At 37.9% G+C, this 19415-nt stretch overlaps 1 protein-coding gene across 1 annotated transcript in view; it reads right to left on the reverse strand.

Annotated features, from left to right (window-relative positions):
• Nucleotides 1–19003, reverse strand: part of Dlc1 (DLC1 Rho GTPase activating protein) — a 376108-nt gene extending 357105 nt beyond the window's left edge. The window contains exons 1-2 of the mRNA XM_036166511.1: nt 18651–19003; nt 3481–4629 (exon numbers count right to left, since the gene is read on the reverse strand). Coding sequence (XP_036022404.1) covers nt 3481–4503 — 1023 coding nt within the window. The 5' untranslated portion in view covers nt 4504–4629; nt 18651–19003. The remainder of the gene's footprint in view (nt 1–3480; nt 4630–18650) is intronic.
• Between the last annotated feature and the right edge of the window lie 412 nt (nt 19004–19415).

Here is a 19415-nt window from a genome sequence, read left to right on the forward strand (position 1 = left end):
AAGATGGAATTTGGGACTCTTTAATTGGTAAACCACCATCAATGACAAATAACACTAACTTTTCCAAAAACCCCAACCTCAAGTCTTTCCCCATGTCTTTTCCATCTTCACATATCGTTTGGTTTAAGAGACCACTTCTTAGACTCTCTCCTGCCTCCAGACTTCTGTGAAATGTGTCTCTGAGGACTGCTTTTAAGCAGCTGTCTCAGCCCAGGGCTTCACCCAAGGCTGTAAGGGCACTCACGTCGTATGCCACACGGCCGTGTGGCTCATTCACTAATGTGTGCTTGCAATTCTCTTTGTTTCCTTTGTATTTCATGGTTTCAATTTCAATTCCATGGACTATTTTAACATATTTAAGCTCAAAAGTACCTTATTAGCCTCAAAGCTCATTGGTTAGGTAGGCTAAGGATGCAGTCTCTTTCACAGCAACAGGGCACTGACTAAGAATATAACATATAGTTTTATTAATTTCCAAACATACAGATATATTTTTCACTCAAAGTGGAATACACTGTACTTACTAATTTGACATTTTTTTTTCCAGATGAACAATACTGTAGATATCTTTAACATGAGCGCCATGATTTTCACTTCATCTTGTGTGTGTGTGTGTGTGTGTGTGTGTGTGTGTGTGTGTGTGCATGTGCTCTTGTATCTCTCTGTTTATGTGTATGCGTATGAGTGTAAGGGTGTACGTGTATGTAGAGGCCAGAGGCTGATGCTGAGTGTTTTTCTCTATCACTCTCCATCTTTTCTTTTCTTTAATTTCAACTTTATTTTGTGTGTCTCTGTGTGTGTGTGGGTGTTAGGCCTGCATGTATGTATGTGCACCAAGTACATGTCTGGTGTTCATGGAGGCTGGAAGAGGCACTAAATCCACTGGGACTGGAGTTAAAGATGGTTGTGAGACCACATGTGGGTGCTGGAAATTGAACCCAGGTCCCCTGAGATAACCACGGAACAATCTCTCCAGCCCCAATTCTCCATTTTATTTTTGGGACAGGGTCTCTCATTGACCCTGACATTATCACTTGGCTAGATGGGCTGGCCAGCAAGCCTGTGGATCCCACTGTCTCTGGCCCTTGAGTGCTGGGGTTAAGGTATGTCTTGCCACATCTAGCTTTCTACATGTGTTCTGGGAAATCAAATTCAGTTCTTCCTGCTTGTCCACTGAACACTTTACTGACTGGGCCATCTCCTCAAGCCCTTCACTCCAAGACCTTAATGGCTGTATAGCATTCTGCACAGTCCATAATAGTGGCCTATATGCTGATCAAAATTTAGGCTGTTTCCTTTAGTTTTTAGTTTTAGTAAATATCTCTGTACATGTTGTTTTGTGTATACATTTGTTTATTTTGGCACAATTTGAGCTGATTTTCAATTCATAGTTATTTAACCCTCATTAGTAACAGATAAAACAACAGTTATTACACATTTTAATTCTAATGGTTTCTGTCTTAGTCACACTTTCCATAGTGAATTTTGAGCTAAATGTTTGCATTTAATCTTCTCATTCCGAGGCAAGCCAAAAGGTTTTAATGCTGCAACACTTTGGGGTGTTGAAATGCTTAAAATAGAAAATTTAAATTAGAACTTGCAAATGAGATATAACGACAGCCTTCAAAGTGCAGCCTTTAGCAGTATGTTGAGGAGCAGATTCCTTCCGGCATTCCTCATATTGATATCAATGGCCAACCATGAGCATATGTTGCAGGAATGTTCAATGTGTTGGTAGGCAGTGGGGCCAGATTTGTCTTATTTTAGGGAGCTATGCCATAAGTCAGTTAATATTGTCTTGTGTCATTATTGCATTCTCTCCAACAGATTTGGTAGGACATATGGAAATTTCTGGAAATGGGACCTGAGCATTCCAATCATAACAATGTAATGGAGCACTGACATTTTAATTCAACTTACATAAGGAAGGGAACGTTTGCCAGAGGCAGAGAATGTTGTTGGTATACAGGCTGAGCATATTGACATCTGCAGTAATGCCCTTGAGTTCAGTGAAATGAACTAGTGATACATTACTGATCTCGTTTGTTAATGAAAACTACAGTTTATGGAAATAAGAGAAACTTGGAAAATGTCACTCTCAAACAGTAGGTGGGTAGCCCAGTTCAACAGAATGAAGAATATCTATTTTCTGTTTTGTAAATGTGAATTTATAGATTAAGATTACATCAGGAGAGGAGAATAAAAGTATCTTTTAAAAAATTTTTACTCCACGAAGTGTTCCAACCTTCAGGGATTCTTCGACTGCAGCAGAAGAGTGACTGGAGAAGAAACTGCCAGATTTCCATCAGTTTATGTAGGTTTAAAAATATACATAAAGGAAGTCTGCAATCTTGAATAAGAGCTCAACGCTGACTCATTCGTGTAGGGCGACCTCTGTACTTTCTGATCTGGAAGATTCCTTAGGGGGATCCTTAGATTCCTTAAAAGGGGCCTTGCTATAAAATAAAAATTAATATTATGTATTGGCCATTTTCAAGGAAAAGACATAATGGTGTGCCTATTGATAGTGGATATACTTGAGTAACATTTAAAGTACATGTGAGGTATTGCCTTTCCACATGGAAAGGATTATTTTAAATTTTCAAGAGTTATTATACTTTTAAATTCTGTGTATGTGTGTGCATCTGCATGTAGGTATTTGCAGATTAGCGCAGTGGCCCACAGAGGCTGGGAGAATGCATGGCATGCCCTGGAGCTGGAATCACAGCCAGTGGCGAGCCACTCATCATGGGTGCTGGGAATTGAACTCTGGTCCTCTGGAAGAGGACTGTATGCCCTTAACCCCTGAGATTGTTTTGGTTTGTTTGCTTGTTTTTCTTTTAAATATGTGAGTGGAAGTGACCGAACATGCTTTGGACAGGAAGAGAAAACAAGGCCATGTGAATGAGACAAAATTAAGTACATTTCACTCTTTCTCATAAGACTTACATGTCACTTTTCAGAAGGCCATGAATTACAAAGCAGCAGGCTGTGGTGGCTGCTAAATTCCAAGGAAAGCAAGCCATGCTGATTCCTATTTTGACACATCTTAAAAGGCCGCAAACCAGGTCAGGCGGTGGTGGCGCTGCACGCCTTTAATCCCAGCACTCAGAGGGCAGAGCCAGATGGATCTCTGTGAGTTCCAGGCCAGCCTGGAATACCAAGTGAGTTCCAGGAAAAGGCACAAAGCTACACAGGGAAACCCTGTCTCAACACACAAAAACAACAACAACAACAAAAGCCGCAAACCAACACAATGTCATTAGTGAAATAGTAAGATCATTGTATGTCAACTCTCACATATCTCCATAATCTTATCAAGTGAATGGTCTTTAAATTGTATGGGCTACATAACAGGATCAAAACAAAACTAAACTAAACATCTGTGTAGCCTTTTCAGCCAAAGCAAATTCGTAAGTAATGAAAATAAGGATATTTACCAACATTTCGAAAGCCAGATGATATATGCGTGAGGCTTACCTTTCTTTTGCGCAGTCTGACCTGATTGTCTATGGTCTCCTGGGTGGTCACTGGGCCCCTTAAGTGTAAACACTGCATACCATGGTCTGTGTTGACCTTGAGAGGGCTGTTGTTTTGATGTTCTGAGGACCCAGTCTTTTCCAGGTCATTTTCTGCTGACATTCCACCGGGGCAGGAAGGAGGCTGCAGAAGGCAGCTTCCGAAATCTGCTTTTAATAATGGCAGCCCTCTGTCTGCACCAGGAGCAGCCAAGAACTCTTCTTCTACTGCATGGTGGCATGTTTTTTCCTGTTCCTCTTTAGAGAAGTCAGGTTTCCTTCGTTGTTGAGCAATTACCGCAGAATTAAGCAGCTGTGTCTCAGGTACAGTATCTTCTATGTTCAAAGAACTGAATGTATTGACTTTGGGTACATCTTTTGTTTCACCTGAACTTATATTTTTACAAAGATCCAGGCTTTTACTTACAGCACCAACACCTTGCCTTTTCCTACTTTCTTCTGCTGTAGAGACATTGGCTCCATCAGCCTTCCTCCAGGAGTTATATGAGTCTTGGTTACTTTGCCTGATGGACAATGTCTTCATGAAGGAGCCCGCTCCTTCAACAGTCTGTTGGTTGTCTCTTTCATGTCTTTGGGGAGTTGAAATCTGTGCCTCATTGGTAAGGTGGAGATCAGAATCAGTATCCTCATCAGAAACATGCACTAATGTCTCTGTGCTGGCTTCCAGAGACAGAAACTGCTCGTCTCCTTCCTGGCTGCCACTTTCATCCACCTCCTGTGAAATGTGACCCATTGGCCTCCCAGGAAAGTCTCTAGGCTCTGGCCCACAACAGCAGTCTGGTAGAGAGGCACACTTCTCTTTCTGGTCCACATTTAAGGTTGCATCTTTTTCCATACTTGCCTGCAAGCTGTCGGATGCCAGTCCGTGATGACATGCTATGTCATACTCATCAGAATTAAAGGGCTGTCCAGTCTGTTGGGCCACATGCTCTTCCCAGCTCCTTTTTCTGATAGCTACAGACATATCGCCATAGCTTAACAACAGACAAAGAGATGCATTCTGTATGATGCTCACCTGGGATGGAAATTGACCAAAGATGATTTTGAATTCATGGATCAAGGAAGAGAGTGTGTTCTGCCATTTTGTCACCTGTTAAAAAATTTGAAAATATGCTGTTATAGATACATTTCCAAGGTAATAATATTTCATGGCAAAGAATGTAAATCTGTGCTATTAAACAGAGGTAGGAAATGATACAAAGCCTTTGCTTCATAGACTTAATGGTTTTGTTTCTCAGAATCAGTCTAATATTAGAGAAAAATCTGCATTTAGTATTTTTAGTGAAACCTTATCAGTACTTAAAAAAAACAATTGGGCTGGTTTATTAGTGAATGAAGATATAAGTACCAAAACATTTTAAGCTCCATTAAGAAAATATTTGAATTGCAATACTTAATAAAATTCACTGGAAAAATTAACTTTTTGCTCTGGCTTTGCATGCTTTCCTGATTTACTTTTGTGAACAAAAGCCATTAAGGAAATTGATTTGCTGTTTGGTTTGAATTGAAACAAAGGCCACCAGGGAACTGGTCCTGCAAACTTGAGCAACAGAGACAGCATATGTAATACATTAGTGTGTAAAAGAACTCATACTGGTTCTAGCGACCAGGATGTCTCTACCCCAGGGTATAACAGGAAAGCAGAATAATACAGTTTAGTTCATATTAACTCACAATTCATGAATAAGAGAGTATGATGCATTACGTTATAAGGTTTTAGGATAGATACTTCTATCCATATATTCATTTCCTGCCATTACTAATATCATGGAAATATTGTTGAAGCCATATATATATATGTATTCAAAGCAATAGACCTAGGATATGAGCCAATGTTTTAAATTAGATTGAGCTTTCACAGGCTCAAATAACCAGTGGAGTTCATTGTCTCCACAGAATTATGATATTTTAACCTTCATCATCCTCTTTCCTCATGTTTTTACTATGTATGAACTCTACCCCCCCCCATGAAGCAATTCATATGAACCAAAAAGGAGATGTGAACATAATAAGACAATTAGGTCAAGTCTTCAAATACTCAAGCCTTACTCTCTTTCCTTGTAAAGATGTTCGTACATTTCTGTTAGAATTTGGACCATACAGATTTAAGCAAACAACAAAATCACATGTAAGGAAAGGACAAAATGTAAGAACTTTTCAGGTCTGCATCCTCTGTCTTGAATTATTTATACTAGTTAAAGGAAACAAGTCATATCCATGTTAAAGTCAGCTTTCTAGAATTGACTAACTCAAATGTCAATCTACAGTGAAAACACATTACTAGACTGTGAATGAAAAATCTCACTGAAAGAGCAGACAGTTTTTAGTTTCTGCTCTGCACAGGAACTGCCAGCATAGAATGTTGCCCTGAGCCATAAACCAGATTAACTGCGAGGCTGGCTTCAATCCCATCTTTTGAAAAGGACTCTGACTCCGCACCAAAAATTTCAAGTTATTCTAACTAAGCACATGCTAGAAAGGTAAATAGTCACACCCTATAAAGATGGATGGAATTAAGATGTGTTAGCATTTTGGTACCTTGGTAGGACCAAATATCCTTCTGGATACTTTTTGGTTCCTTCCGAGGTTTGTGGCCATCTTTGAAAATGGCCATCATTCACATTTTCCATGTTGGCATTCACCTTGCACTGAGAAGAAAAATATAAAGCCTCTGAATTCCATGCATAAGTCATTATAGTGTGGGAGGCTATGGAAAGTGGAAAAAAGACTCAGATGCAGGCCGGAATATTTCTGCTTTCATGGGCAAATTTGGCTTGTAATAGGGTGGTTCTGTTTTAGATGCTTTCTTTTCTTTATTTTTATCCAGTGTAGAAGGAACAGGCTAACTTAAGAAATGCCAAGTGGTATTACTGTGTCATTCCTAAGCCCCATTTATGTTTAGGTTGAGTTTGAATTCTGGTTTCATTTCTTTCACTAAGGAGCAACACAGTTCTTTGAGCTCCTCAGAAACTTTGAGCTGAATCTGAAAAATCAATACACAGTATTTTTTTCTTCTAAGAGCATATGAAAGTTTTAACTTATTCTACTCAGCCATGGCAAGTAGGTAAGTGTTTCTGTCATATTGAAGTGTGGTAGTTTAACAAATTCTGAGACGATTTAACTACACACACAGGGATTGTAAATTAGTTAGGTTCATTATAGTGTAACTCTGCCCTCATTTCTAATCTAGGTTTTCAGAGTATTTTAAAATCATTTTATGACCCTATGCTGTCTAAAATATTTCCTACTTATTATTATGGACAACATCATTATATTTTCAACACTATTCCATAGTCTGTGGCCTAAAGTATTTCACCTCTATCATCTTTCCTATGCACAATTCTTATTTAAATCCAGTTTCTTTTAAATTTCGTAGTTAAATCTTCCACTTAAAGCCAGGGAAATTATTAATAAATAGAAGCATTGAGTTAATGGCACTGCATCTGAGCACACCAGCCCAGTTTTCTAAATTATCTGAACTGACTAAACCCATGCTGTAAGATGGATTCTTTTTAAAAAGCCTGACTTTCCCTAAGGGAGTCTATCCCCAGTTGTTTTATTTAAAATTATCTTCGAAACCAGGGACCACTATTCCACACATTTATGTTACATTTCTTTCCTAATCCTTTTCATGCAGTTTTATTCAAAATGAGCTCAGCTGCTGAGGATTTGGATGGAGGGTCTGGAAAAGTGTAGGTCATTCTAGGGTGTTGATTTTATGAAGTAAATTTCCATGGGGATTTTTACTTCTGAAATACATGTGTTCAAGCACCACTGTGCCCATGTTCCTAGGGACTCTACACTTCTAGTCATGCATATGTCCTAGAAAATCCTCATGAGGTATTCAAAGCCACTTTCTGTAGTACTATTGCATAGCATGTGTAGACAGGAAGTGATTTCAAACTTATTGTTTGGGTAATTTTGTAAAACTCCTTAACATAAACATCTCATATAAGTTAGAATTAAGCACCATCGAACATTATAGTATCTAAAAATGAGAAGTGGAGACATTCTAGTTTGAGAATTGCTGATCAATCTGTCATGTTAAATCCTCACACTGTAGTTTACATTTACTTCTGAAACACACACACAGTTTATAATTTGCTTTTCCAGTTAGAAGAAACTTTATTGATTATTGTCAGTTCTACATGATACAAGAAGAAAAAGAAAGAGCAGGAGGAGGAAGAGGAGGAGGAGGAAGAGGAGGAGGAGGAGGACGAGGAGGAAGAGGAGGAGGAGGAGGAGGCATAAGGAAAGTCCCTGTGGCTGGAACAGTGTGTGGTAGTATCTAGTGGAGAGTAGTACAAGAACAATCACTATTAAATCCTCGTTTACTACTTAAAGAATGATAGACATTGTACTGAATGTAGAGAATATAAATGCAGATATTATATTCTGACCTTTTGGTTGCACCTTTTAATTTTATGCAAGATATTCATATAAACAAAACATAGTAGCATCATTGATGGATATGAATATTGTGAAAACTCTCACACCAGTTGGGAACATCATTCTTCTGCTGTCCTTTTCCTTGCCTCTCTTTCTTCTTTAATAGAATAGAGAGTGATGTTGGGTATGGTAGATGCACTAGATAAATCCTTGGAGGATGAAATCTTTGGTTCAATTTCTGTCTCTACAAACATCTAAGCCCAAAGGTAAGTTTGATAGCGTGTCCTACTTGGTGGAAGAAATCTTTCCTCTGCTTCCAGAGACTTACTATTCTAGGACACCCTTTGGGAAAGGTAATGGGTGCAGTGACAAATGCTGGAAAATTATTTGAATTTTAAAATTCATTAGCAATTATTTTAATTTCAAAAACCACAGAGAAGTGATCATTCCTTAGGAGCACTTCATAAAAACTGGCGGGAATCTTTTTTTCTAAGAAAAATACCAGCAAAGTACATCATATGCATGTGTGAATGGTTCCTAGTAAGGTCCATTATTCTGTGTGATATCTTTTTAAGATTTCTTTTTAAAAAATTTTTGAAGTGTGTGTGCACATTTGACTGCTAGCATCCACAGAAGCCAGAAGAGTTAAATCCAACTGGAGCTACAGATAATTGTGAGTCACCTGATGTGGGTGCTGAGAACCAAAGTTGGGAACTCTGAGAGAGTTATACCTACTTTTAACTACTGAACTACCTCTCCATCCCTCTGGGTGCTAATTAAGAAAACAGACCACCTTCTGGGACTAATGATGAAGTCTTTAGAGCAAAGAGAATCATGGACAAAATGGTAGAAGAAAAGAATAAAAATGAGTACATTCAGAAGCATCACTGTGAAATTTCAGAATGTGGGTTACATAAATAAAATATCCTTAATGCTTTCAGAGAAATAGAAGATTGTAGTAGAGGAATTCTGAATGAAGATGGTGTCAGGTTTCTCAGAATGAACACTAGAAATAAGATGGCAAGCAAAGATGCCTTTAAAATCTTGGGTTGGAATTTGTTTCTGCTTTAAAATATATTTTCAGAAGTGACTAGAGAGATAGACAAGGCAACAAGAAAGCCAAGAATTCAGTGTAAATGTCTGTGCAATAGAATTTCTATGATGGAAATTCATATAGTAAGTTTCTGTAAAAATTGGCTCTAAGAAAAACATCTTTAAAAGGAAATGTAAATGTGTACACTGAGAGGAATTGTATAATAATGAGAGACAATTTATATAGAAAATTATTAATAGCAAGAATTACAGGGAATATTAGAGGAACTGGGTTATTATCTCTAGGAAAAACAGTTTTATCAGAAAGGAAATGCAATCATATATACTACCTGGATAATCTGCATGCTATTTACATAGTGAAAATAGCACAAATAATCAATACTAGCTCAAAAATATAAAACTAAATACAATGGGAAATAATCATTTTTAAAGCATAGGGCTTTGTGAGGGGTGGAGTCAGAGATATTGGAGGAAATGGAGGAAGGTCCTTATTTTTTATAGTAAAAATTAAGGGATACTTTCTAAAATGGAAAATACATTATATTATAAATTTCTATTACTGTTTAGAAATGTGGCTATAAATATCAGAAGAAATAAACAATAAAACATAGAATATGATTTTATTTGGATATAAGAAAAAATCTATTGCTTTAAAAGCTTCCTAAAATGTGTACCTGTACATATATAAAAAGAGTTTAAATAGAATTACTCTATAACGGGATATGGGGATGGACAATATCCTTACTAGATACCACAGGCTAGCAAATAAAAAGCTCAGTAACAGAAATTGTGTTATCTTTTTTGAAGTTGTTGGCTGGTGGGTTCTCTTAGATCTCCAAATATTACAGGTTCTTGCTACTGCTTTTGGTTGTCCTCCAGAATTTGATGGTAAGACTACATTGCTAAAGATGCTACATAACTAGACTCATAGAACATGAAGAAATCAAGCTGTTAATTGGTGTGGAATCTTCATTCTTATTGTCTAACTTTTATAGTGCTGAAAGGTTATGCATTTGACTACAGGAGAAAAGTCATCAACAGTTTTACCCTACTGTGCACCCACTGAGCTATAATATAGTACTGTCCTGATTAGATATTCAACAGTGGCATAAATATCATGGAAGTAACCAACCACTTTCTGATTGGATTTCAGTGCCACTCTGCAAGACGAAACCCATACTTAGTTCTGCTTCTGGGGCTTAGGACAGAACCTAATACTATTATTCTGAGAAATGGACGTAGTAATTAAACTGATTACTAATGACTTATTATTATTCTAAAATATTCTCAACACTAATCAGAGAAGAAGTACTTTCTTTGACACCAGATTGTCATTGAGATAGTAAACACCAATTGGTTTTGCTTCATAGAATAAAAGACTAAAGACCATGGAGTGCTCAGCCCTAAATGGGACATCTATATCCCATTCCTTCCCGACAAGGCTCAAAGGTCATCAGAGAAGAAGAGATGGAATTACTGCAAGAGCCAGAGGTGGTAGACAACTGGTAAGGAAACAGTGTTTTCCGGACCCCGACAGACAAGTTGTACTTATAAATCGACAGCAGCTGTGGCAGCATGCACACCTGTGCAAGCTCCAGCCAGACAGCATCATGTGCCAGCGTGGAGGGTGGAGGTGACATGGGAGTCACATCTGTAAACAGTCCTTGCTCCCCACACTCTTCATCAAATTAGAAAAGCCAAGTAGACATCGGTGTAGACACAGACGTAATTGCACTTTAAATAAGTCCTTCGAGTGCACACTCATTAATGTCAAAGTTAAGTCTTTATCACAGAGCATGAGTGTGGAGAACAGAGGCGGGTTTTCTTGATGAATGTGTTAAAGCAGGAATTATCCAGATTATGACTTTTGTCACATCTGCCCACTGGAAAAAAATGAAGAGGAATGCCTTTCAGGACCATACTGAAATAATTTAGGCAAAATGCTTATGTTCAGAGAAAACTAATAGCAGATAGGATTTTTTTTTCTTAATCCTTTGTGTAAGTACATAAACAATAAAGGTAACAACATGTTCCTAAGCAGAATTTCTAGGAGTCTCACAAGGCAGCCAACTTCCAGTAAAAGAATTAGTGCTTTCTTCATAGGTAGTCACATCACTGAATCCAAAGTTAGAGAAAGGTAGAATTGGGTTGTAGGAGAGAAAATGTTTCAGTATAGAATGCAAAGACTTATGTCCACATGATGTTGGGAAGATGTCCTTATGTTAACAGCCATTTATACCTTAATCTCTCACAGAACCATTTCCTATGTACTTCATATAATTATTATTTTAAAATTTCTTTAATTGAAATAGAATGACATTGATTCCCCCTCCTTTACCCTCCACCTAGCTCCTCTCTCAGCTCCTTCCCATGTCTCACTGACTCTCAAGTTGATATCCTCTTTTATTTGATTATATTTATTACATTTGTGTGTGTACACAAATATATAAATATAACCCGCTGAGTCCATATTTGTTGTTTGTGTGCTCATGTTTTTAAGGTTCACCAATCATCATTGGACAACCTATAAGGGGATTCATCTCTGGGAGGGTTTAACTCTCTGAACCCAGCAGTCATACCATCCCAGAAAACCTCAACTGGACACATTGTAGAGATCAACAGACCATGTGGAGCCTAGCTACAACAGATACATCTACACTACAGCTCCTACATCTATGGCTCAGGGAACATTGTTGAAGAGGGGCTGGAAAGATTGTGGGACTCACGATACCAGGAAATCTGCCGTGAAACAATCTCTCCTAGAAACGGCTGCAAAAACAAGACTGTACCAACAGTAATATCAATGGGTATGTAATCAAGAAGAGGGAAAATGTCATGGGGTAACCCCCATGACAAAGAACTTCAGCCCACTTATTGTCACATACCTTAATGCAGAATGCATTCATTATGCCTCATTAGCCATTAGTAAGAAACATAAACTCTTGTTAAGAATCTTTATTGGTAAATTGCCTCATAAAGCTAAAAATACAATGTATGAGATGGCTTCCGTGTCTCTATGTCTGGAGAGCCTCAAAAACATAACTTTAGTAAATTATAAAATAAGCCACCTAAGACAGGAGATTAAATAGCCCATCACTGTTTCCAAGAGATTCTTCGTCATAGCTGTTAATTTTGGGTTTTTGGAAGGAAAACAAAGTAGGCACCCAAATTAAAACTAGTAACTTATTTAATGCATGCTTTGGCGCTTCTCCTGGACTTGGAAAGCCTTTCCATGTCCTTTGCTCTCAGAATAGACTTACTCCAGGAACTAGGAAAATTTCAAAATTAACCCTTTCAATCGACTAGAAGGCTACCCATTGGAAAAGAACAGGGTGTTGCAAAATGACAAGCTATTATTTTTGAAATGCCCTGTTTTTACCTTCAGGCTCCTGAGCAGGGTCTAATTTCCTTGCAGGGAGGAGTTGAGACCTAGTGACATTTGCCTCATACCCGTTTTAGAGCTCAGGGTGGCCAGTTTTGTAAACTCTCCTAACATTTTTCGTAAGCATCCCACACGTAATTTGAAGAAATCTTGGAACATTTCATATTTTCCCTGCTATCATGCAGACAGTTCTGGGAGCATGTAGCTTCAATGAGATCCCAGAATTAACAATCACAAGGGGCAATATGCCTTGTGGAAGCAGTACTTCCCAGACACCTGCATTTTGGTGGCTTTCCATGCATTTCCCTTCCTATGTAAATACTTAGACACATGCTGTGCCTTAGTTGAATTTGAAAATGAACTCAATCGATGGTAACTTTACAGGAGCCCTTTTGCTAGAACAGTGGTTCTCGGCTTGCAGGTTGAGACACCTTTATATCAGATATATATCTTAAAGATTTATTTATTTATTATGTACACAATATTATGTCTGCATACATTCCTACACCCCAGAAAAAGAAACCAGATCTCATTATAGATGGCTGTTCTAGGATGTCTCATATCAGTGACCTTACCTTGAACTTGTTTCAGATGCAATTTTTCATGCAATAAGGAAGAGTTTAGAGTTAAGCTTGATGATTGCAACTTGTCCCTCCTCACCTTTGACTAGTATTCACCAGCAACATGTAGTTTTGTCTCTTTATAAAAAGATATTTCTGTCCAATGGGCTATAATGCTTTATCATCATCATAGTGCGATGAGGCTTGGCTTCAAGTGGCCACTTTATTTTTAGCTTGGTTATCATTTCTAGGAAGTCTCTTGCAGTAGAAATAGCCATAACTCAGTGTATAAGAGATACAGTGAATGCAGCACCATCGACACAGGTGCTTAGACAACCAGGAGAGCACAGGAAACTGAGCCTTTAGCTGTTCCTCAGGCACAACCTTTGCTGAAATCAAGAAGAAATTCATGGGAATTCATCTCTCCCTGCTGCTCAGTATCCTGTCAAGGGCCAGCACTTTAGATTTCAACTTTTGCCTGCTGTATGTAATATGTATAATTTCATCTTAGTGATCTATCTATGGATACACGTTTGAGCCAATTTTTGTCAGTGGATGGTTTTCTAGATATCGATGTAATATTATAGACATTAGAAACTTCTGATGATAAGGAGAATAGTAATTATAAAAAAAAGATTCCATTTATCAGACACACAAAATGGACCAGGTACTCTACTTAGTGTGTCATACTTGTAATAATACAAAAACCCTATAAAATTACTGTCATCGCTCAATTTTATAAAGAGAAATACCGAGAGAACTAAGTATCTAGGTAAAGGTTAAGTAACACTTCAGTAGGCAGATACACACACACACCCTCCGCTTCTCTCTCTTTCTCTCTGTGTATGTATTTGTAGACAAGACATCTATTAAAGCATATTTTCCCCTGGAGATTTTAGTTGTTTCTTAAATAATTTGAACCTTGTTTTCTCCATATCTACAATGAGAGTCATGAAAAACTGATAACCATATAATAATGAGTTAATATGACTTAAAAGGATAAATAGAGCACTTAATCGAAGGCACATTTCAGGCACCCATTAGATGCAAAGTGGTGCTGATGTGGGGAGAGGAGGAGGAGAAGCCAGAGATGATTTCATGAGGATTCCTCCAGCTGCAGAATCATAGCTGAGTATGCATTGGAATTACCCTCTTGCCAGCTCATGTTATTTCAGTGTGGCTGCATTAGATAAAAATGTGCATCATGGTGATTCGAATCGAGGAGCATCAAGGAGCAGAGATGGATTCAGAGTCAATGTTCTGGATCCTTTATGATCCTTTCATTATCCTGTCCTGAGTGAACTGGAAAAGCCACTCACTTCCCTCATGCTGGCCTCATGTAAGCTTTCATTTCAAACTATTTCTGGAAGCTCGTACTTCTGGATCTTAATGAATTGTAATGTCATTTTGTAAGAGTGTTGTTAACCTCTGGCCTCAGCTTCTGATGACTTCTGCCAACCACTTATTTTTCTTCTCCTTTAACAAGTATTACTCTGTCATTTCAGGATGTCCATGGAATAGGGTAAAAGTCCAACTCTCACACATTAACATTCTGCAACCCTCTTTTCCTCTTCTTTCCCCTTTGTTCCCGATCCGTTCCACAATTCACTGACAAACCGGTATTGACAGTCCTTAGTGAGTTGGAGATATTTTTAGTTGCTGAGAATGAAATAAACTTCCTAAACTTGGTCTCTGATCTTCCTCTTTTTTGCCCCTCCAATTGGTTGTTCCAATTTCTCTTTGATTTACCTGGATTGCATTCATACAATAGAATCGCTTGAAACATGTAACCGACCCTTGCTGTCCTTTCTACTCATTCATCTCAGCTAATGGGAAACTTCTTATGATGATATCTGTATGCTGCACTCATATTTAAAATTTTGCTCCTTCATTTGCAACCCTGCCAATTCTTTTCAGGGTCATGTATAAACTTTTCAAGGTCATGTATATAAGTTCCTTTTTATCTATTGAGTAAAGCCAACTTCCTTCAAGTCAAATTTCAATGTCTATAGTTTGCCTTCATTTTGTAAAACTTCTTTGAAAACTAAGCCCATGCACTTCTCAAAACTCTTAAGCTGACAGGCAGTTTAAAGCCAGAGAAGATCTATAGTACCATAGTACCATAATACTTTAAAGCTGATCAAGAGGGTCATTTCTCTTTAAGTTTGTTTGGTTTAAATCTTTGGCTTCAAGGAACTACTCCCATGTATAGTTGTTGATATTTTTTCCCTATTTACTTTTTACTCAAAATCACAAACTTAACTATGCAATGCAGCTAGCTATGGAGGGGAATAAGGAAAATATGGAACCCAAAGAGCTTCAGTGAGAGCAGAGTTTGCATGGTATTGCAAGCAGATGGGGTGGGGCACCCTCCTGAACTACAGAAAGAATGGTCTGGTGGGTAAAGATGCCTGCAAGTCAAGAGAGTTAGAGTTGTCCACAGTCAGAAACGGTGATCTTTATGCTTTAAAAAATCCTATGAGTCAACCATAGGTAATTTATTACCCAGAACCCCATATATTAAAATCATTGTAAAAAGAGTTTTCTCATTGCAAGACAATACCATTTTTTTCACTTTCCAAGAAGAAACCAATAAACAAACAAACAAACAAACAGTAGACGTCTCAGAAATGACCCATTTCAGACCAATTTTAGGTTCATGAATCCACTTATCAGTAAATAAGATTAAGCTTACCCTAGGAACTAGCAACAAGGTGTATGGTATGGAAAGGTTTGCAAAGGGCTAAGGAAGTCTGCTTTCTATGAATGAGAATGTCCTTCAGAACACAGAAATAATCAATGTTCTCTGTTCATTAGACTCTTACGATCATGAGGTGAGGTACCCAGGTTATTGTAATGCACTGTGATGGCTGTGGGGGAGAGATTTTAGCATTGTACGTGTTAATATTAGCAAACCCCTAAACTAAAAGCAAACCAGCCCCATATATATATATATATATATATATATATTTAAGGCAGTGGTTCTTAACCTGTGGGTTGCATTGCATTTGGGGGTCCAAACTGCCTTTTCACAGGGATTGCATATCAGATATCCTGCTTATAATTAACATAAATATTTAACATATTTACATTACGATTCATAACAGCAGCAAAAGTAAAGTTATGAAATAGCAATGAAATAGTTTTATAATTGGGGTCACCACAACATGAGGAATTGTATTAAAGGGTCACAGCATTAGGAAGATTGAGAACTCCTGACCTAAGGAAAAGGCACCCATCAGAAACAGAACATTTTAGTTTTATGGGAAAAGCTTTCTCTGGGAAAGCACACTGCTACAGCACATATATGTTGTCAGAAAGGATGTATGATGCAGATATAGCCAACCCCCTCATTTGATGCTGTTCTGGTCAGGCCTTACATAATGTAAAAGAGGTGCAGAGTATGACACTAGAGCAGTGGTTCTCAACCTGGGGGTCACGACCCCTCTGGGTTGCATAGTCGATATTTACATTACAGTGTATAATAGTAGCAAAATTACAGTTGTGAAGTAGCCACAAAAATAATTTTATGGTTGGGGGGGTCACCAAAACATGAACTGTATTAAAGGGTTGCAGCATTAGGAAGGCTGAGGACCACTATACTAAAGAATTTTATTGAAACCTTAGAGTAAATACAGGGAAAAAAGGTTGAAAACAAATTATAGAATGCACACTTACATTTTCTTATGGACATATAGACTATTGGCACTTAGAATTGGAAGTAAGCTGTAGCAATATTTAACTACGATAATAGCAAAACTTATGAGAGTCTTGAGACCATTATAATAAAAGAAGGATTGTAAAATTACTTCCGGAAGTCATTGGTGGGGATAGATTTTTATTATGCTCTTTGAATATAAGAATATAAAATGAGCAAGTTCATAATTAGGTAATTTTCTTGAAAGAAACACTAGCCCTAAATGAGTATTACTATAGCATATGGATTGGCTTGCTTCGTGTAAGAATAAGATTTAACAAAATAGTCATAAAGCAAGTAACTACTTTAAAGTCTGAGATGAAAGCATAATAAATCCTCTTAAGAAATCTTAGGCATTGAGAAATCGTGTTAATTGGTGAATTTGAATTTTTAGAAAAGAAGAATTCCAATTTCCTTTCTGAAAGGTAACCTCTGATTAGATGGACAAGATCATACTTTACTGTGCATAGTTATTATTTGAGGACAAACTGTAGAGACCATAACAGATAAGGCAGAAGACTGCAATTCCCTGCCATCTCCTCTACTAGGCAGCAGTGCGACTTTGGACAGGACATTTTTTGAGTGTTATTCCTCAGAGTCTTGTTGGCAATCTCTGACAACACCAGAGATATAATGATATTTAATTTCCTTTCTTTCACTGTCATTCTGTCCAGTTATTTTATTAAATAATTTACATATGCCCAAAATTCCTTTTTCTTGTTGGTGCTGTAAATTGAACCCAGGTTCTTGCCCATGGTAGACAACTGCTCTACCACTGATCTATACTCCTAAAGCCCCAGAATTTCATTTTCAACATATTAAAATGTGTTTACCTCATATTTTAAAAGTCTTAACAAAGTTTAGATTGTTGGTGACAATCTCGAAGAAGCATAAATATAAATCACTCTAGCCTAGAAATTAAGAATTAAGTTAGCTAACACAGCAAATGGTCATCTTGTACTCTGTAAAAGTTTATGACTAAAGCCCTTATTGATTTCTTATGATCCAACTGTCAAAACTGCTCCCCATTTTCCACTTAGTACATTTTGTGTTTGTTTCAGTGATTTGGAGCTAGGTATTAACATTTGTTCTCTTTACAAACTGTTGTTCCACACAAGTTTTCAAAAAAATTCTTTTCTTCTAAATATTCAGAAACATAACATCATATTTATTATTATAATTCAAGGTTATTTCAATCTTTGCTACATTTATTTACTCATGGATCACATATTGAATCATTAAGACGATTTAGAAGCTTGAAAGTGTGGTGCTAATGACTACATGATGACATGAAGGATGAACGTATGGTCAGTTAAGATTTCACATGACTGACACATTACACTGACATGCAAATGACTTCAGTTACTCAGAGACCATAAGAGCTGAGCAGTGAATTCAAGTTTCATGTAAACAAAACCCAATTTTGACATGTAAATTCCCAAACTGACACTAAATATGTAAAGACAGAAATAATTGGTAAATTTGTATATCTTTACTTCTCGTAAAAAACAATCTAAAGTGGACATTAGCAATTGGATATGTAATTAAAACTAGTCGGGAGCAATATTGAACAATTTGATCTTCACATTTTTCAGGAAGACTCAGAATAGTCTCAAGGCTCATTATGAAAAAAACAAACAAACAAACAAAAAAACCACTATCATGTTATGCACTCTTTTTGTTGGGAAAACAGAGAGAAGGAAGGGTTCCCTACAGTTTCATGCTTCAATGTGAGAAGATTCATTGGCCTCAAGCTATGCCATGTATCTGCAGCGCAGAAGGTTATAGATGGACTGGCCACTAAGTTAAGAATAAAAAGAAATCAAAACAAAACATTTCTATATGGGGAACGAGACTCAAGCTACGAGAAGCATATTTTAGAAATGACATTTTGCTAAAAAGATTTGACTTACAGCTCTCTCCTGACTAAACATTTCCCCCTTCTGCTTTCAGGGCTCCGCTCTGAAAGCAGTCAACAGCTGGCTGAAGATTCCCACTCTGCCTCCTAGATGACAGTCTCAGCCTCTTACCTGGACCAAGGGTTTCTGTGCTGCCAAGACATGATGCTGCTTCAGCCAGGGTAAGAGAGGAGTCCTGTTAGCGTCCCCAGACTCTAAGTTCACATTTCGTGGCTGAGGTCACGGCTCTATTCTGAGCCGTTCTCCTTACGCAGTGTGTGATTCTAAGAAAAACACCCTCTGCAGCTGGAGGGAGCCTCGGCTGAAGCCGGATCCTGTCAAGGCGTTCCTAGTGACTTCTGTCTTCTAAATGCAGACTGATGTTTTGCGAGAGGGGCCTCCACAACCAGGCCCAGATTGCCTGCAAAGTATTTCCTGCCTCTGAGAAGTTTGCATGTGAGAAAGCCTGCTCGAAGCTGAGGGGAGGGGCAGAAAAGAGCCGCCTGGGCGTTGAAGCTCTGATTTTACACAGGACTGAAGTGAGTTTGTCAAAGCTCTTGAGATGATTAGCTAGCGTCAGAAAGTCCTAGAGTCCTTCCTATCCCACAGGGCTCATGGAAAACAAGGCAGAAAGCAAACGCGGCTCTCCCCTCCGCAGCTTTTCCACTTTGCTAAGTGGAGATCAGAGCACTTCTGTTAACTCTCATTTAAAAAAAAAAAAAATTTTTTTTAAAGACAGACGAATTCAGAGTTTTTTAATACCGTAATTCTTCTAAAGTTTAGAACCTTTAAAAAATGACTTAAATTTTACATCCTGGACTTGAGAAAATCTGTAAGTAAAATTCCAAGAACCTGGGAGGCAGAACACGTTCTTCCTCTCCTCCATCCCCAGAAATC

The sequence above is a fragment of the Onychomys torridus genome, chromosome 17 (assembly GCF_903995425.1).
Source record: "Onychomys torridus chromosome 17, mOncTor1.1, whole genome shotgun sequence".
Lineage (NCBI taxonomy): Eukaryota > Metazoa > Chordata > Mammalia > Rodentia > Cricetidae > Onychomys > Onychomys torridus.